Genomic DNA, 17571 nt, shown 5'->3' on the forward strand with positions numbered 1-17571 from the left:
AAAATAGCAGTGTGAGTGCCGTGCGTGCGTGCCGCAGTTGGGAAACACTGGGAGTGTTAAGTCCCTAATTTGCTCTCTGGCTCTGCTGTGGCTAAGGCACGTTTGGGGATGATGCCCACCCCTGGAAATCATGCCCATCCCATGCCAGAAGATGCCGCAGGGTACGTGAGGGAAGGCTGCGTCCCCATGGGCATCCCGAGGTGGGTCAGCCGCCTCAGGGCCGGGAGGGTACGGGGCTGCCCCGAAGCAGGGAAGCTGCCGCCCGGGGGGCCCAGCAGCGTCCCGTTGCAATTTGGGAGGGAGCTGCACGGTGGAAAATATGACCGGTGCCAGGCGGGTGGGCGAAACCAGCACGGCGGGGCTGGGAGGAGAAGCGGCGCCCCTGGGAGAGGAGCAGCTCCCGACGCTCCCTTTGGGCAACTCCGGGGACCACGGCCGGCGGGCAGCCGGCGGGTGGGCGCCGGTCCTGGACTGCATTTCCCATACTGCCCGAGTGCCCTAATGTATGCAGTGCTCAGCCCGGCTCCGTGTGTGTGAGAGTGTATGTGTGCGTGTGTGTGTGTGCGCGCGTGTGTGCGTGTGTGTGTGCGGCGGGAGCCCCTCGGAGAGTGGAGGCTCATTCACTGATGAGAGCCGGCACTGAGAGGCAGCACTGCTCCTTCCCTCGCACCCCCGCCGCCTCCCGCGCTGCTACATGCGAGCGGCGGGCGGGCAGCGGGGCCAGCTCGCCCGGGACTGCCCCGCTCGCCGCACGCCGCCGGCTCCGCGCAGCGCCCGCCGCCAGCCGCACCGTGAGTACCGGCCACCGCGCCCGCCCGGCCACACGCAAACTTTGCAGGGCAAGTTTCAACCCCCCCCTCCCCACCCTCCACCTCTATCCCAGCCCCCGCGCCCTTTCCCTCTTCCTCCGTCTTCCTCCCCAGCCGGGGAAGCCGGGCAGCTCGGCGGCGGCAGGGAGCCGCGCCGGCCGCGGGGAGGGCCGGGTGGGTGGGGATCGGCATGGTAATGCCGAGGGGAAAGGCAGATAAAAGGGGCCCCCCCCGCACCCTCGGCGAGCCCCGAGCTGCCCGGATCCTCCCCCCGCGGTGGCTTTCCGAGGGGGACCGGTAGCCACCAGGGGGATCAGGTGCCGGGGACCGCCGCGGCAGCCCGGCTGGGGACCGCGCACGGCGAGGGGGAGCCCGGCCGGACCCGGAGACCGGCACGGATCCCTCGCTCCCAAATAGACAGCATTTTTTAAACTCTTTTTTTTTCTTTTTTCTTCCGTGTTTTTCGGTGGGGCAAGCCGGGCAGTTATTTCCTCGCCTCCCTCCGCTGCTCCCGGCGCTCGCTCCCTCCGCGGTCGCTCCGGGCAGCGACACTTTCATTTCACAGCAGCTGCAAAACAAAAACTTTTTTCAAAGGAAATAAACAGATCCACGCACCCACCCAGGGGTTTGTTGGTTTGGGATTTTTTTTTTTTGTTTGTTTGTTTGTGGGGGAGGTTTTCCCTTTAAAATATACAAACTTAGTATTTTATTTTGCAATAAAAGTATCGGGGAGAAAAAAATACAAAATACAATAACCAACCAAAACCCAAAACACCCGCCAGGGTTTCTGTGCGTTCAAGCAACACTGCCCAGACAGTCATTTTATTTACTGCGAAGCTTTCATTTTTGCAATCGCGCAGTCCCCGGGTGAACTTTACTTTTAAGTTGTCCCCAAAATGCGCGATCCCCGCTCAAAGACCGATAATTTTTTATTTTTTTTTTTGACCACTCGTTGTTAAGTCGCACTTAGCTTAATTTTGAACGCGGCTGAAGTTCGTCCAACATCCTCGCCCCTCTTCGGGTCCTTCATCTCTAAAAGATTGCCGCCCTTGCCCCTGGCTGCTTCCAGGTAGGAACCAAGTGCCTGGATCTCACATGCGGTGTTGTTCTGGTTTTATTATTGCCGATAAAACAAAGGTAGAGAGGCGGTTTAAATTGGCAGCGTTATTCAACGAATGAGCTAAAATTACTCCACATATGAATGGCGTAGCTTGGAAAGCCAGAAGAGGTGAAAGGAATTATCCCTGTTTTTGCTTTAGGTTCTTTAGAAAACTTTCTGGATCATCCAGCGATGCGATCGAGAAATTGCAGGATTTTCTTTCTTTTAACCAACAACCCCAGCTCTAGCCCAGGGAAGTCTGTAAATAGGTTGGAAGCATGGAAAATAATTCTTCACCTTCAGATCTAAATACATAAAAACCATCTGGTTGACCACAATGAAATCATTAGGAACTGTCTACTTAAAGAGTTGTATTGAATGCTTATCCTTCCACACAGGAAATGTGTATGGTAAGTGATTGTTGCAATAAATCCAAACAACTCTGGGCATCTTCGCGTTTGATGATCTTTGTAACTGGGGTTTTAAAAAGGAAGAAAAAGTGGAGGGGTGGAAAGGCGACTTAACGGGCTGTACGGACAGGGCTGGCTGTGCCCCCTCCCGCTGCCCTCCCCGGGAGCGAACAATTCCCGAGGCGGCAGGAGAGGAGCAGCCCCGGCTACGTCCCGATCGCCGCTTCCCGGCGGGACCCGCGGGGCCGGGCGGGAGCGAGCCGAGCCGAGCCGAACCGGGCCGGGCCGGGCCGGGCCCTCAGCCCCGGCCCCGCCAAACACCTGTTTAATGCGCCGGCGGGGAGCGTGGAGCGGCGGGGCTTGGCGATGTTGGTAGGCTCCAGCCCGGGGCTCACCCCCGACGGATTTTATTTTATTTGGGTTTATTGAACAATCTCCTCGGGCGGGAGAGAAAATCCGGGGGCGGCGGGCGGGTGCCAGCCCGCTTGGCCGCCCGCGGGGGCCGTGAGGGGCCGTGAGGGGCCGGGGCGCGCCCGCCGCCCGCGCTGCCCGGCCGAGCGGGGCTTCCCCGGAGCGCCGCCGCCCGCGGTTTTCGTTCGGATTTCGCCAAGTCGGGAGCGGGGTCGGGAATGCGGGCCGGGGGCGAAGCGGCAGCAAACCCACGGGTAGGCTGTGGGTTGGGATTTTTTTTCCTTCTTTCTCTGTTTTCCTCTTCCCAAGCCCCCGGCGCTTCCTCCCTCCGGCAGCCGCCGCCGCGGGAGCGCCCTCCAGGCCCGGGGGATTTACCCCGCGGATTTTTTTCTAAAAAAAAAAAAAAATTAAATTAAAACAAAAAGGGGTTTAATTTTTTTTCCTCTGTAATTTTTGAAGAAGAAGTTTCTAGCCGAACAGAAGCGGGGGGCAATCCAGGACCGGGACCGGGACCGGGGCCGCTCCGCCCGGCCCCGCCGCCGCCTCCTCCGCTCACTGCGCTCCGAATTTTTTTCCTTTCCCCCTTAAACCGGTTTCCACGGCAGCTGTCCGGGTGTGCGGCTGCAGTTGGCATATTTCACGCGTTGGAAAAAAAAAATTAACTGTTTTTCCTTTGTATCTTAATCCAGTGATGAGAGCCTTCCTTTGTTGGCTTTCTAGCTTGCATTTGTTTTATTTATTATTAGGAAATCCAGTTTGGTTCAAATATATAATCCATTTGAGCACTTAAATCCCCAAACAGCTGGCATTATTTTGTTTTATAATCTTTGGCTTTTCTGCGCAGAGCATATTTCTAAATTCCTACTTGACATTTATGGGGAAAAACTTTTTAATGTAAATGGATACTGGGATTTTTTTTTTCCTGGGTATTTCCTAATTTACATGCATCATCAATTTTCCTGGACTTCCTAATGTTTTAATCTTTTTTCCTCCCCTATAGCTTATTAATTAATTTTTTTTCCGCAAGAAAACTTTTTTTTTTTTTTTTCCTGGAGGGAGAAAGACGTTAATTTGCCCCATTACTTTAATCTCTGGCATTTGGAAATGGTTGAGAGACCACAAAAATGCAACCTGTTGTAGAAACCAGAGTGGTGTGTTTTATTTATTTTAATCGATAGCAGAGAGGTGATTTAGTAATAGGAACTCTGAGTAACATTTAGTAAAAGATTTGCAGATCTGCTGGCTCTGTACGGGGTGTGCATGTGCTTGCATATGAGCGCGTTTCTTTGCAGGCTGATTAGCAAGTGGGTTTTACACTTATAACCAGTGGTCACTGCTGTTTTCTCCACTTGGTGGGTGTTTGTGATGCCTGATAAATGCAGCTCTGTCATGGCTTCTCCTACTTTTATCACACTTTCCTTTTAACTTACGCAGCACCATGCTACAACCTTTGTAAGCAGAGGGTTCAAAACTAAGCCAGAGAGAACTGATTACTACTTGTTTCTTGGTGATGTTTTTTTTTTTTTTTATGGTTCAGAGCTAAAGGCTCTTGATACAATTTGGGTCGTGGCATGTTTAGCCTCTTTATTAGGAACATACACGATTACACAGGTAATTTGTGTACACCTCAAACAAGGGTAGCTCTAAAAGCCAATAAGTATGCATATAGGTAGCCATTAAAAAAAACAACCACTAAAAAAATCAGAGTTAGTTTTCAGTATGTCCATCCAACCTTCATACTTGGTAGACAGTTTATATAGCTTCCTAGATTGATCTCCACCCTCCCTCCCTCTACTCCTCGTTTAGTTAATTCAACAAAGACTTTTTGCAATCTGTTTGGAGTTTGTCTGATGCCGTGGAAAAGTAGCTGCTGATTTATTTGGTTGCTTTTCGATTTCTGTCTCTAGCCCGTCTTTTCTCCTCCTTTCAGCGGGGATGTCAGCTGTTATTACTTCCTATTGATCCCTTTGCAAAGTGAGAAGTGAACTAAAATTAATGTCAATTCCACTGCTCAGATCAATAGCTGGAGTTATTTTAATCTGGATTTGCGCGAGGTGCTAAATTAAAAAAAATCAGCATAGAGGCAGAAAAGTAGCAGCTCCTCTCTCCACCTGTGCCCACTGCCTTCCCAGCACCCAAATGCTCCCTCCAGCTGATTACCCTGCAATCCATATTTTTTTAATTAAGGAGGTCAGTTAGTTTTCTTATTTTTGGGTTCTGTATTTAAACCTATGACATTTTGACATTAGGAGTGTATTAACGATAGATTTTCATAATGACTGGTCCGCCGCAGCCTAATCTGTCCGTGTTGCTGGGGGGTGGGGAGGTGCTGGGCGAGAAGGGAGCAGGAGAGAACGAAAAAGGAAGTGGGAGCTGAAAAAAAATTAAATTTGGCCGGCTGAGATATTGTAATGTGTTGATTTATTCCTGGTGTAATGAAGTTTGCAAACGAATAAACGGCCATAGTGATTCACAGTATCCTACAGGAGTGTCAAGTGTTGCGGCCAGATTACTAATTTATGAAATACATTTAACGTAATGGTGTGAAAGCACAAGTAAAAATAGAAAAGCAGGCAGAGGTGGTTGCCTTTTTTTTCCCCCTGGAAATCTGTGTTTTTCTGTGATTGCTCAGTTTTGCTTCCATGTGAATGATCGTTTATTTCTGAGAACAGTGGCTTATTTGTGTGCATCTCTTTGAATATATAATTGTGTGTGTGTTTGTGTATATGTATCTATATATTTATATTTACATGGTAATATAAGTCCCCAAAACCTCTGAATTTGCCAGTGGCTGCAGTTTTCTGACCTCCAGATTTTGATCAGTCTCATGTGAAGCAGCAGAGCAAGTGTACCCAGGACTGCAGTGCTGACCAGGCTGCCCTTGGCATCCCTCACTCTTCCTCTCCCCCTCTCTGTCTGTGGCAAGAACTCAACGAGAAAGTTATTTAAAATTTGGAAGAGAGCAAATCCGTTAATGCGAGATACATAATCTGGTAATTTAGCAATGATGTCTGTAAGGATGAGTGCCAAATGAGGAAGCAGAGAGATGATGTCCACTCATCTTCACAATTCATAACAGTCAGTGGAGCGGCTGGTACAGGATGGGAGAGAGGAAATGCTATCACTGAACTGCATTAAAGCCCCAGACTGGATTTCATACACTTTGTTAACCTAGGCTCCCTCATTCATGGAGTACAAAAGGCACTCCATTAGGGAGACACTCTTTCACTAAGTTTTATTTGAGATGTTTGACCCTCTGGATTTAAGAGGCACAATTTGTAACAGCTTTTTATTATTATATGATTTTTCTGGCCCTTTGAGCTCCAGCAGCTAGTATATTGTTTCAAAGTTACAGTCCTTGTATTTTAAGCTGGGTTGTGGGGCCTGAATGGCAGGCGGCGGAAGCTTAAAAGAAAAGGCATGAGATTGATTGGGGGAGAAAATAACAACACAAAAAGGCACTGCGAACTGGGGGAGATAGAGAAAGAAGGATTTTCCCTTCTTTCACCCTGGGAGGGGGTCGTGGCTGGGTGGGTGGTTCAGCCGACCTGGGAGGCTCAGCAAGATGCAAGGCAGAAATTTTGTTAACATTTTCCTCTAAATGTTAATGGCACATCCAGGGCAGTTTACAAATCTACTTAAGAGTGAGTGCATTAGGAACAAAAATTACTGATCCATCCTCCCTTGTCCCCGACCCGAAAGGCAGACGCTTGCAGAGATCAGATGGCAGAAGCACCCATTATGATTTTAAATATTGTCAGAGACGCCAGGCGTTTTACTGGGGATGTCTCTTCTCCTTTGGCTCTCAGGGACCGCGTGTGCACGCGTGGTTGTTTGTGTGTTACACAAACGCACTGGGACAGCCACATTCCTACATTCCAATGGTGTGCATACATATGTATGATGGTATCATCGAGTACTGTGTGTGCAAGCACACATCTACCCATATGTACTGTGAGAGCGAGAGAAAATACCTGTCAGTTACGTACGTCTCAAGCATCGTGTACAGTTATAACCTTGTGTGCTGTCTGATTTGGGTAACTGCGTACAATGGATATTTTTGTGTTGGTTCTACACCCCAAGCCCCAAGCAAATAACAGGGTGTGTGTATGTGGGGGTTTTCTTAAGTTTATTGTGGTTATGTATACGTGCCACTTGCCATATAAAATTCCACTTATAATTTGGAGTTACTATGTTAATTTTGGACTGAATATTTTTGATTAGTGCATTATTAAATCTGCATGTTATTATGTTTGGTTTGCCTTTCATTCATCTGCAGTGGATGATACCCTTTAACCTAGAAGGCCAGGGCTGACTCCACTAGTGTGTGAAGTTGTCTATTGATTTTCTTGAATGAGAACAGTGGCGCATCTCCGGCCAGTGGCTTGTAACACATGTGGCCACTCTGCTGCTGGAGCATCCCAGAGAAATGAGTGCAGAAACCTAATTGGTTGTGTTTTCTTTCCCTTTCTGTTTCCTTGCAGTGTTCAAAGGGTGATGATGCTCCAGTAATTTTCCCCGCTCCATTCCTAGGCATTGCTTTGCTTTCCTTCCGGGGAAGATCGTTCTGCTTGTGATCCTGCTGAGGAAAGAGACTCCGATGGACTTACACCGGGCAGCATTCAAGATGGAGAACTCACCCTATCTCCCCAACCCACTGGCCTCCCCAGCACTGATGGTTCTCGCCTCTACTGCTGAAGCCAGCCGTGATGCTTCCATTCCCTGCCAGCAGCCGAGGCCTTTTGGGGTCCCTGTGTCAGCAGATAAGGACGTGCACATTCCCTTTACCAATGGCTCATATACTTTTGCCTCCATGTACCACCGCCAAGGCGGGGTGCCAGGAGCGTTTGCAAACCGTGACTTTCCTCCATCCTTGCTTCACCTTCACCCCCAGTTTGCACCCCCCAACCTGGACTGCACCCCGATCAGTATGTTGAACCACAGCGGCGTCGGGGCTTTCCGGCCCTTTGCATCCACTGAAGACCGGGAGAGCTACCAGTCAGCATTTACGCCGGCCAAGCGCCTGAAGAACTGCCATGACACTGACTCACCCCATCTGCGCTTCTCGGACACTGATGGGAAGGAGTACGAGTTTGGCACCCAGCTCCCCTCCAGCTCCCCTGGCTCCCTCAAAGTTGATGATACAGGGAAGAAGATATTTGCTGTTTCTGGCCTCATTTCTGACCGTGAGACCTCATCAAGTCCTGAAGACCGAAGTGACAGATGTAAGTACCTATGCTGACGTGGTGGTTCTTTAATTGTGCCTTGTTGAGATACGCAACAGGTGATTGCCCCGCAGTGCTGTGAGACTTGTTGGGGGCAGAGGCAAAGCAGCCTTTCCTGCCTGCTGAGCTCAGCCATGCAATATTGCCTTGTTCTTCCAAAAGGATATTGACAGGTTTTAGGGTGAAGTGCTCTTGAAGGAAACTTGTCTTCCAGCACATAGCTGGAGAGGTGATGTTGACCTTGCAGAAAGCTGTCCAGTTCACCAGTGTGAGGCTGTAGGTGCTGGTACATGTATATGTGTAAACAGGGATGCAGCTGTTTGGAACTTCCCCAAAGCTTGCAGCAAGCATGTGCCCCCTTCTTCTTCAGGTGTTTCTTTCTGACCTTTTCTTCATGCACACCATTTTTAGAGCAAATGCATTACCGACCGTCACGATTCATGCCTCAGCTTAGGACAAAAGTACCTTTTTCTCTGATAACTTTAGAATATTGTTGGCCACTGATCTCCTTCTTTAAGACAAATACAAATTGTTTTTACAATTCAATAAGTTGTTGCATCATGTGCTTTCTCTGAGTGTTTCCCCCATTTTGGTGCCCATTGAAACATGATATGCTCTTCCGCAGGCCAGTTATTGGACTGAAGGAACCCAGTCCACTTGTTCATGACTAACTCCTTGTTCCCCCATCACTTTGTCCCTTGTGGAGTTGCCTACACAGAGGGGCAGAGCTGTCCTTCATGAATGGCAAGCTTCCAGGTTTGCAGAGCTGGGAGGTGACCCATGATGGGGAGTGGTCTGGGGACAACAGAGCGTGGTACCCCAAGGAAGAGCACTAACTTATGATTAGAGTTTTCCTGTAAACCCAGACATGTAATCAAGGAGTGAGTGGTTTGCTTTTCACATGGGCTCCTTTGTTCTGTTGAATTTTATTAATAGAAAACAATTTTATTATTGTTGTTGTTTTTATTATTACTTTTTTCTTTTAAACAAAAACCTGCTGCACTTTTGCTTCCTCTCCCTTTCAGATGTGATTTTTCTTCTCCCCTTTATGATACCAAGGAGAGTAATAGAGACGTTGTGGCTCTCTCTCCCCTGTCGGCGCTGCTTCCTCAGGCTGTCTCCTTGAATTAGGCACTGTGCTAACTTACCGGCGCTAAAAGACATCTGCCTAAACCCAGCGTACCTTTTCAATAAAAGTCATCATAAAATCAACCTGCCTTTTAAATCCATCGCTCTTTGGTTTTGAAATATGCTGCAAGTGTGTCTTTTATTGTCGGCGTTTGCGAGGGTAGAACAATTCCCACTGATGGCAGGAGCCGTGTATTTCTTGCAGTACCGGTGTGATCTCTCGTGTCTCGCCCCCTTCTCCTTCTGATCCACCCCCGACTGTGCTACTTTTTGTGCTGTAAGCTCCTTTCATTGTTCAGAATCTCCTCTCTCTCCTTTTGGGTCCGTAGGAAAAGTGGCTGTAGGTGGGAGCGCATGTGGATGTGTGGAAGCTGGTAATATAATTATCCATGGGGGAGGCAGGTGAGATGGCAAGGCTTAGAGACATCTTTGTTGATGCTCTTTCCCTTATCGATATAACCTGGCTGGGAAAATGAAGCTTGCTCAAAAGAGTACTCCGAGAGATAGCGGCTGAGGAGAGGGTCCGCTGGCTAAATGAATTTAGAGCGCATCAGCTGCTGTGGATCTTGCTGGCAAAATCCTGTCAGATACCCCATTTAAAGAAGTAAATCTGTTAAATGAATTAGACCACATGGAGCACAGCTGTGGACAGACAGACACATCCACATCCATCGCCGTGCCTTGCCTTTGCCAAGAGCGTGTGCCGAACGCGGGTCCGCTCCTTCTGGGAGCAGACAGGGCTTTGCACAGACACAGGCAGGTTGACACCGAGTGCCAGTGCTGCTGCCAGTGCCGTGGCAGGGGACTTGCCAGGGAAAGGAAGCAGAATAAAAACTTTGCAGGCAGCTTGGAAAACTTGGGCAGAAGTGGAAGGTGTTTTGTTGTATTGTTTTTGTTATCATGTTAAATTTCTTTAAGATGCTTTTCTGCACGGTAGAGCAGAGCAAATGCAACATCCCTGATACTTCATCAACATTAAAATTTTTCTATAACTACCAGGATGATGTACACTAAATATATCTGTTGGCTCTGTATCATATTCCCATCACATATAGATGCTGCACGATGGAAACTTCGCTCCATTAAGACAGCGAGATTATTTGGTGTGTGCATACACACGCATGGGTGTGTTTGCTGAAGGCTGAGAGCAAGTTGTGGAGCTTTTAGAGGATCCTGGTGGTCTTTGATGCTGGCCATCAGAAAAGAGAAACTTCTGAAGTGAAGAATTTGAGAGATCGCAATTTGCAGATAAGAATGGTGATCCTCTTTTGCATTAGTATTTGCAGATATATTTTTGAAGTTTCTGTAGAAATGTGTACTTCAGGGGTTTGTTGTCTCTGAGGAGTTTTGTGGATTCCTTGTGTAACTGTTATATATAACCCTCTGTAAAAGCTGCCTACTTGTGCTCCTTATGGAGCAGGTAGGTGGCTGTACCTTCAAGGTAAAAATGTAATGAGACTTTTCTACAACTGCAAGGAAAAATTGTAAAATTTTCTTAGATCACGAACACCTTCCCATGTCTAATGGGTGCTTTTCAGGTTCGCAGAGCTTCACTGTTTGGTGTATTTTTCAGATTGCTGAAAGGGTTTGTGTTACATGGAAGCTGAATTACTATCATTGCCCTGTGTGGTCTTCTGTTCCACTGTACAGGAGCCTTTCTTGAGTAGATCATTAAAATATTTGTTTCACCTCATAGCTTAAATGGTAATTTTTAGAGAAACTCCCTCCCCCCTTTCTTTCTTTTTTTTTTTTAAATAAAATATCACTGAGTTGTAGTTTCCCTGAAAAATAGGTTTTTGCTTGGAAGACTTTGCAAGAAAACAAGAATCAAAGTGAGACATTTGCACATCAAGGAGTGTTTGGAAGATGCTTATTTAGTCCTCTGCAGCATGGGAGGAAAGTTTCAGCCTGCTTTCACCGGTGGAAGAAATTCACAGAATTCAGTAAAATTATTTGTGATATGTTCCAGAGTATTCCAGATTGGCACCTGGCTCTGTAAGAGATATGTTCATGCAGCAGAAGTTGCTCAGCCCTTTGCTTAAACCTTTCCTTACTTTTAAAACAGGATGGTGCTTAGACCCATACCCTGCATCCCACAAAGGGACATCTTTGGGGTGCTTTTGGGTGGGACTGCACTCTCTGTTAATCAGCAAATTGGGCTGAGATGTCTGCATTTAGGTAAATTGTCTCTTGCTGTAAAATGCGAGTATTCAGGACATCCATAGTGATGGAGTATACAGGGAACATGTTGAAAAGTGGAACCTTTCCAGGGATAAGCAGGCATACCTTGTACTGGCTGGGCTCATTCCCTTAGATGCTTACTGAGAAAAATAATGCCATTTGTTAGAGTTTAGGAGCTTCTTGTAAAGCATGTGTTAAAGGCACTGGAAGACATATTTTATGGGTTTGCTTTAATAAGCGTACAATAATTGAGATTCCTAGAAGGAGTGGAAATAAATGGCATGTTCCTTTCTGCAAAAGAGATCTATAGCCCTATTTTAAAATCAGAGGAGAGAAAAAAAAAAAGATTCCTGTTTTTTTACTTCTAATAAAACCTGTCTCAGTGTCCTTCAATCATAGTACCCAGTTCCTGTAGCATTGCTTTCCCATAAAGTGACAGGCAGAGGTCGGTGCCAAAGCTGGGACCTCCTGGCAAAGAGCTGGACCTTGTCAGAGCAGAGATCTCTGCCATCCCTGCGGGGCAGCCCGTGCCCCCAGCCTCCCTGGGACCACAGGTTTCTCATTACTGTCTGCTGCTAGGTCTCCATCACATGTTGTCTGTGACTAGTGGTGTGAAGGTGATCTACATCCTGGCCACTGATTCAGTTTCCATCCTCTGGCCAGGGTCTGGCTCTCCAAGACTCAGTTTCCCTGCTCCTGCTGGTAGCCCTTGCCCAGCTCCTGCTGTGCTCAGGAGATGAACATTTGAGTTGGGAGCAGGCTGGGATCCTTGCTCATCCCTTAGGTCTGATGAGGGTAGTAGGAGTGATTATATTAACATAATTTTGATTATTATTCTTTTTGATAATAATATTTCACCTTAGACATAGTTTGTGCTGCAACTGATTTCTTGTCTGCAAGAGAAGTTGTGTGATGTATTTGTGAGATCTTTGTTACACTTTGGGGTTTTAAAGAACATCTCTAGCATGGAGTTAGTTTTTCTTTTGAAACAACTGGTTTGTTATTGATCAAATGTAAACTGCACTTCAGGTGATGGACGTCAGGGCTATGATGACCACAGCATGAATTCGTGAATAATGTGGTGCTCTGGAAATCAGATCGAGGGTTGTCTGTGCAGTCACCCACCCGCTCAGACCTGTGTTGGGATTTGTGTTATGACCTATGTACAGAGCTCTCTGTGTCTATGTACATGTGCTGGGGAGAAGAAGGTTTTCTTTTTTTTGTGGCGGAACAATGGATTGGAGAGGGAATGCACATGTCCACACATCCACTGCTCACAGCTCTTCCCTCTGGGATGCACCACTTCCAAGACTGGTAAAATTTGGGGTCTGATGTGAAGTGATGCTTTGTTGCTAATCACATTCAGCCACAATCATGGGAAATCGCAAGTTTAACTCCGCTTGTGAAATAATGAAATAAATTGAGTGGAATGTTTATTTCTGCTGTGCAGTGCCCTGCATGATGTAGGAGTGAAGAAGCAACAGAGGAATTTTGGAAGGGCTGGGCAGGCAGATGGGCAGTAGCAGGGATGACAGCCATGCATCCATCCCTCTTGCTCCACCAAATACACACCATCCTTGTGGAGTAAAGTGTGCTGCATGGAGGTCTTGGAGCACACAGCAATCACCTCCTTTTCCTGCTTTTCTGGCAACAACCTTCCCTCTCCCTCTGCAAACTGTTGCCGAGACTCCTTTCCGTGCTGTTCGGCTTAATTGTCTTGTCGGGATAAAGAAATGTTTGAACAGTTAAAAGTGGGGAAGGGCTGGATGGGAGCAGCCCCTGCCGGCTGCGGGGCCATCTGGCCTCCCTTGGATCTGCCGGTCTCCAGTTTATATTTCTCTTTCTGTTATTTGGGGCTATCTGGCGCACTCAGAATACCTAATCACCATGGTGAGAGGAGGGATAGGGCTGCCTCCCCCGGCCTCCCCTTCCCATCAATTGTCATGCAGACCCCGGCCGGGTGCTGCTCCTCGCAGCCCTCATTTGCTGTCCTCGCCCGCTCTCGGCAGAAGGATGGCTTTTAATTGATCGTTTGAGGGGGAGGTCTGGGGCTGTTTTCTCCTCCAAAATGTTTCCCCGTGCAGCCGCTGCCATCCGGCCAGCCTCCATGTCATCTCTGCCATGCCACAGATGCCTCGTGCCCCCTCTCTTCCTTTTTGGACTCCCCGGGAGCTGGTGTAGCCACTGTCTTCGGAGTGCTGAGCAACTGAGAAATGTTATATTTATCCATCTCCTGCCGGAGAGATGGGCATGGACGCAGTAAATATTTATCGCTCCTCTTTTGCCCTGTGTGCCTGGATGCTGGCAGGAGGGTACTTACTGTACAATTGCAGGGAAACCCCCCCACCTTTCTCAGTATTTCCCATCAAAACCACGGCCCCCAAACCACTGGCCAAACCTTGCTTTTCGAGAAGGAATGAATCACATTAAATCTTCAGCCCCATCGATCAGACTCGACTGCTGTCAGAGGATTGCGGCAGGAGGAGCGCAGGCAGACTTGGTGGCTGCCGTGCTGTGCTGGGGATCGGGAATCCTGACCTCGGGCATGGCTTGGAGTCACGGTTTCCCGATCCCTAGCATGGGAGTAGTGATACCTCCCTCACAGCGGAGCGTGCCGCTTTGATATCTTCTGACAGAAGACGCTAGGCAAGGGCAAAGTATTAGCATTATTAATATAGTACAGTTAGTAGAATATTATGAACTATTATAAATCATTACTACTAAACTACAGTTATTAAAGGAAATGACCAAAGTGCACTTTGCGAGCCAGGATCTCTGACAGTTAAAACATTGTTTTATTATTTTACTTGCTAACTTGCAAAATTCAAGAGTTAGCAACAGTTTCCTGGTTGATTGGTGGTGATTGCATAAGGAATTGGGAGAAGCGAGGGGGAATAAGCATTAGTGCCTCTGTGATTTATTTTCCTTTCCTTGATATTTTGAAGGTCTTGGAAACAAGAGGCATACTCAGGCATGGGCCCAATCCTGCTCTGTAAGACTGAAAGTGTTCAAGGCGACAAGGTCTTAATGTTTCTGGAATTCCCCAATGAAAAAAATAGAAGCGAAGGTGTTAGTGAATTGCTGCTGGTTGTTATTTGTTTGATATCATTTAGACAAGTCCCATTAAATGCTAGCAGCAGATTCATTTTTTTCTCTTTGTTTGCCTTCCAAGGAATAGAAAACAGACATAATTATATTTTACGTGAGACTGTAAGATTTCCTCTCATCTCTTTTTTCTGGCTAATATCTGCAGCTATAAAATAAATTCTTTTTGTGCATACATGGTGCTAGACTGAGGTAAATAACTGTCATCTAAAATCTGTCTAACCTTAATCTGCATCAAGAGCACTATAGAGAACTGTACCCATTTGTATAATATTAAGCTTTATTTTTATTATGGATTTCTAATGCAAATTCATAGTGGGAATTAAGTTGTTTCCTTTTAATACCGTATTCCAAGAAAAGCAGCCATTGATAGCAAATTGTGATGATTTTTATCCTCTGGTTCATGTCACTGGTGGTCTTCTATCATGTCAATGTGCCTGATAGCCTGTGAATGTTTCACCTCTCTTCTTCAGGGTGGAATAGCAGATTTGGAGACTTTTCAGGACATTTTTCAGCTATGTAGAGCAATTTAAATTCTTGAGAAATAATGGATTTCTATTTGGGAAATTTAATATGGGATCGGATTCCTTTACAGCATCCTCTGAAAAAGGGTGTGTGCACCTTTGTAAATCTACACATGTAAGCTGTATGTGTGCCTTTCTCCCCTTTCATGCAACATCACTGTTTGCCTGCTTGGCTTTGCTGGCCTGAGTATAGAAACTCACAGGTGACAGACATTTGGGACAAATATATCGCCATGAATTCAGGTTTTTTTACAACTGAATTATTTTCCTGCTGTTGGTCAGGTATTGTGGATTTGCTGGCCAGACTGACCCAGCCCTCAAGTCAACAAAAGCTTTGGCTGAAAAAGTACTGCTGGGTACTTTTTCTGCTGGTTACTTTTGGTGCTGTCTGTTTCTGTCCGTTTCATCTTTGTTCTGTCTTTTAAAAACAGGAGGGTGGTCATGAAAATCTGAGAGTTCTTCGTAGCCATCACTTTCTTCTCTCCTTTGACCATTTGTTGGTGTCTTGAATTGCGGCAGTGGCCTGAGCAACAGAAGAGGGGGGAAAAACAATGCTGGGGAGAAGCAAAGCAAGGAGAGATTTATTGTTCTAAGCACAGATAACATGGGAGGGGGTCCTGCTGAAAGCAAAACTGCTTGTGGAGTTCAGCTGTGGGACACTTCCAACGTCTTTTTCCTCACTTGGGACATAGTTTCTAATCAATATTGCTTTAAAACCTTCATTTTTTGCTAACTTCAGGCTGAGAACAGCTTTCTCACTGAACTGCAGAGCAAGAATGTGTTTTGTGCTTTTTCTTGTGGATCCTGGGCTGCTCTGAAGTGGGAAAAGGAAGCCACCAAGTGTCTCTGGATACCCCTAAAAGGAAGAGCTGGAATCTGTGTCCTTGGTATCCCCCGGCAGCACTGAATCTTAACTATATCTTGCCAGAGTAACCACATTAAGTTTTCAATTTAGAAGGACCCAAGAGCTTTTGGGCATGAGCTTTTCTCAGGTGCCATCCTTCAGCATTACCTGGGCTTTCGAGATGAGCAGTGCCACAGCCCTGGACAGGGTGAGGCTGGCAGGACACATCCAGCTGCAGCTGCTGGGCTGGCTGGCATGGCTGGCTCCCCAAGCATGGCATTGTTCTTTGGGAGGCAGGTGAATGCTTCCTGGCACTTGTATGGAAACTAAATCAGAAAGCACTTGGAAGAGCATCTGGGGTGAAGGGTCCCTGTGACAGCCTCCCCAAAAGCAATTGGTTTTGTAAGCAGAGCAACAAGTAAAAGGGCACTGCCTTGAAGGACCCCATTTCTTTCTACTGGGATTTTTGATTTAAATTAAGATATTTTTAATTAAAAAGGACTCAACCTTTTCATCTGATTTTTATATTGTTTTTCTGCGCTTTAGGAAACAACTTGCAAAGCCATTTAGAATGTGAAATTGTCTGTCCTGTAGCATCCCTCGCTATCAGGAGGTATAGGATAATCATCCCTCATTGCAGAGAGCTTGCTTTGGCAGTTGTGCAGGGATGGGAAGAGACCCAGTACCAGATCACAGCTCTGCCTTGTTCTCCAACCTGGCTTTCAGTATTAAAGATTTCTTTAGCAGTCACTCCTGTTTGGGGGGTGCTCCACAAAATTCCCTACCGCAGGCCCCACGTGAGCTCCCGTGCTGTTCAGGAGGTGATGTGAGGGTGTTTGTGAGGGAGAGAGGAGGAGGGTGAATGACACCCTGGCTGCTGCACCTCTGGCTGGGTGAGTGAAAATCTTATCAGGGTGGCCTGGCTGTGCTACAGCAGAGCTGCCCCGCACCCAGCCCAACCTTTGGCCTGTGCAGGCAGGAGGGAACCTTGTCTCCCTGTCAGTGTTTGCAGCGTGGGGAATCTCGCAAGAGCCATCTCGCGATGGCTGTGGATGGGTGGAAAGCCTGGGAGTTGGATATCAGTGCAGGTCAGAGGGATCCAAACTCTGCAGCACCATCGAGGGGGCTGCAGAAACTTGCTTCCTTCCCTTGTTTATTCTTCTGATTGCAAACCAGCCTCACTTCATACTTCCAGCATAGAGGTGGGAGATAAACCTCTAGCAAAGTCCTTAGCCAGGGTGACAGCTTTTACCTCCTGAGCACTTGTCTTCACCTTCCCTGAGGAGGCAGCTTGACCACTGACTTTCTTTTTTTTTTTTTTTTGCTGGGGAGATGAAGGAGCAATCAGTGACCTGGATAACCCTGTGCTGAAAAGGAGCAGAGGAACTTAATGGTTACAATCAAAAAGTTGCCAGCCTGAGTGGATTCATACATCAGGAGGTGCCCCTTAGATGAGAGAAGGGGAGAATGGGCAGTCAAACTCTTACAGCCCTGCTTCTTTGCCCTCAGATTTGCACAGCATGCAGCCTGTACAGGACAGCTGGCAGTGCTCCTGCCAGCTCTGCTCCTTGGGACTGGTTGCTGCCGTCTGTGCTGCTCCTTCCTTTTTGCATATTTAGGTTTGTGCACAAAATTGTTGCTTTCAAAGAGCTGTTTTGATTTCAGAAGGGGGAGGTGATGGGCAGCCTGCCTTCACTGGAGATTTGGGACTAACATGTTCAGGGAAGCTGCGTTGAAGGTGCTGGGACATTCAGTAGTGCGGGAAGCAGGGCATCTGCAGACCAGAAATTTAATGTCAGCAAGAGGTGTTAGAGAGAGTGTGAAGTAGAAAAATG

General features: G+C 47.4%; 1 protein-coding gene across 5 annotated transcripts in view; it reads left to right on the plus strand.

Annotated features, from left to right (window-relative positions):
- Positions 1–499: 499 nt before the first annotated feature.
- The window catches only part of RNF220 (ring finger protein 220), a 219506-nt gene continuing 202434 nt past the window's right edge, over positions 500–17571 (plus strand). For 2 of the 5 annotated variants that reach the window (XM_041482941.1, XM_041482945.1), the window contains exons 1-2: positions 2563–2690; positions 7214–7954. In XM_041482941.1, coding sequence (XP_041338875.1) covers positions 7330–7954 — 625 coding nt within the window. In that variant the 5' untranslated portion in view covers positions 2563–2690; positions 7214–7329. Of the gene's footprint in view, positions 840–2561; positions 2691–7213; positions 7955–17571 lie in introns of those variants that run through there. The other 3 variants (XM_041482942.1, XM_041482944.1, XM_041482943.1) reach the window with 3 other exon arrangements.

Source organism: Pyrgilauda ruficollis, unplaced genomic scaffold (genome assembly GCF_017590135.1).
Source record: "Pyrgilauda ruficollis isolate IOZ18807 unplaced genomic scaffold, ASM1759013v1 scaffold6, whole genome shotgun sequence".
Lineage (NCBI taxonomy): Eukaryota > Metazoa > Chordata > Aves > Passeriformes > Passeridae > Pyrgilauda > Pyrgilauda ruficollis.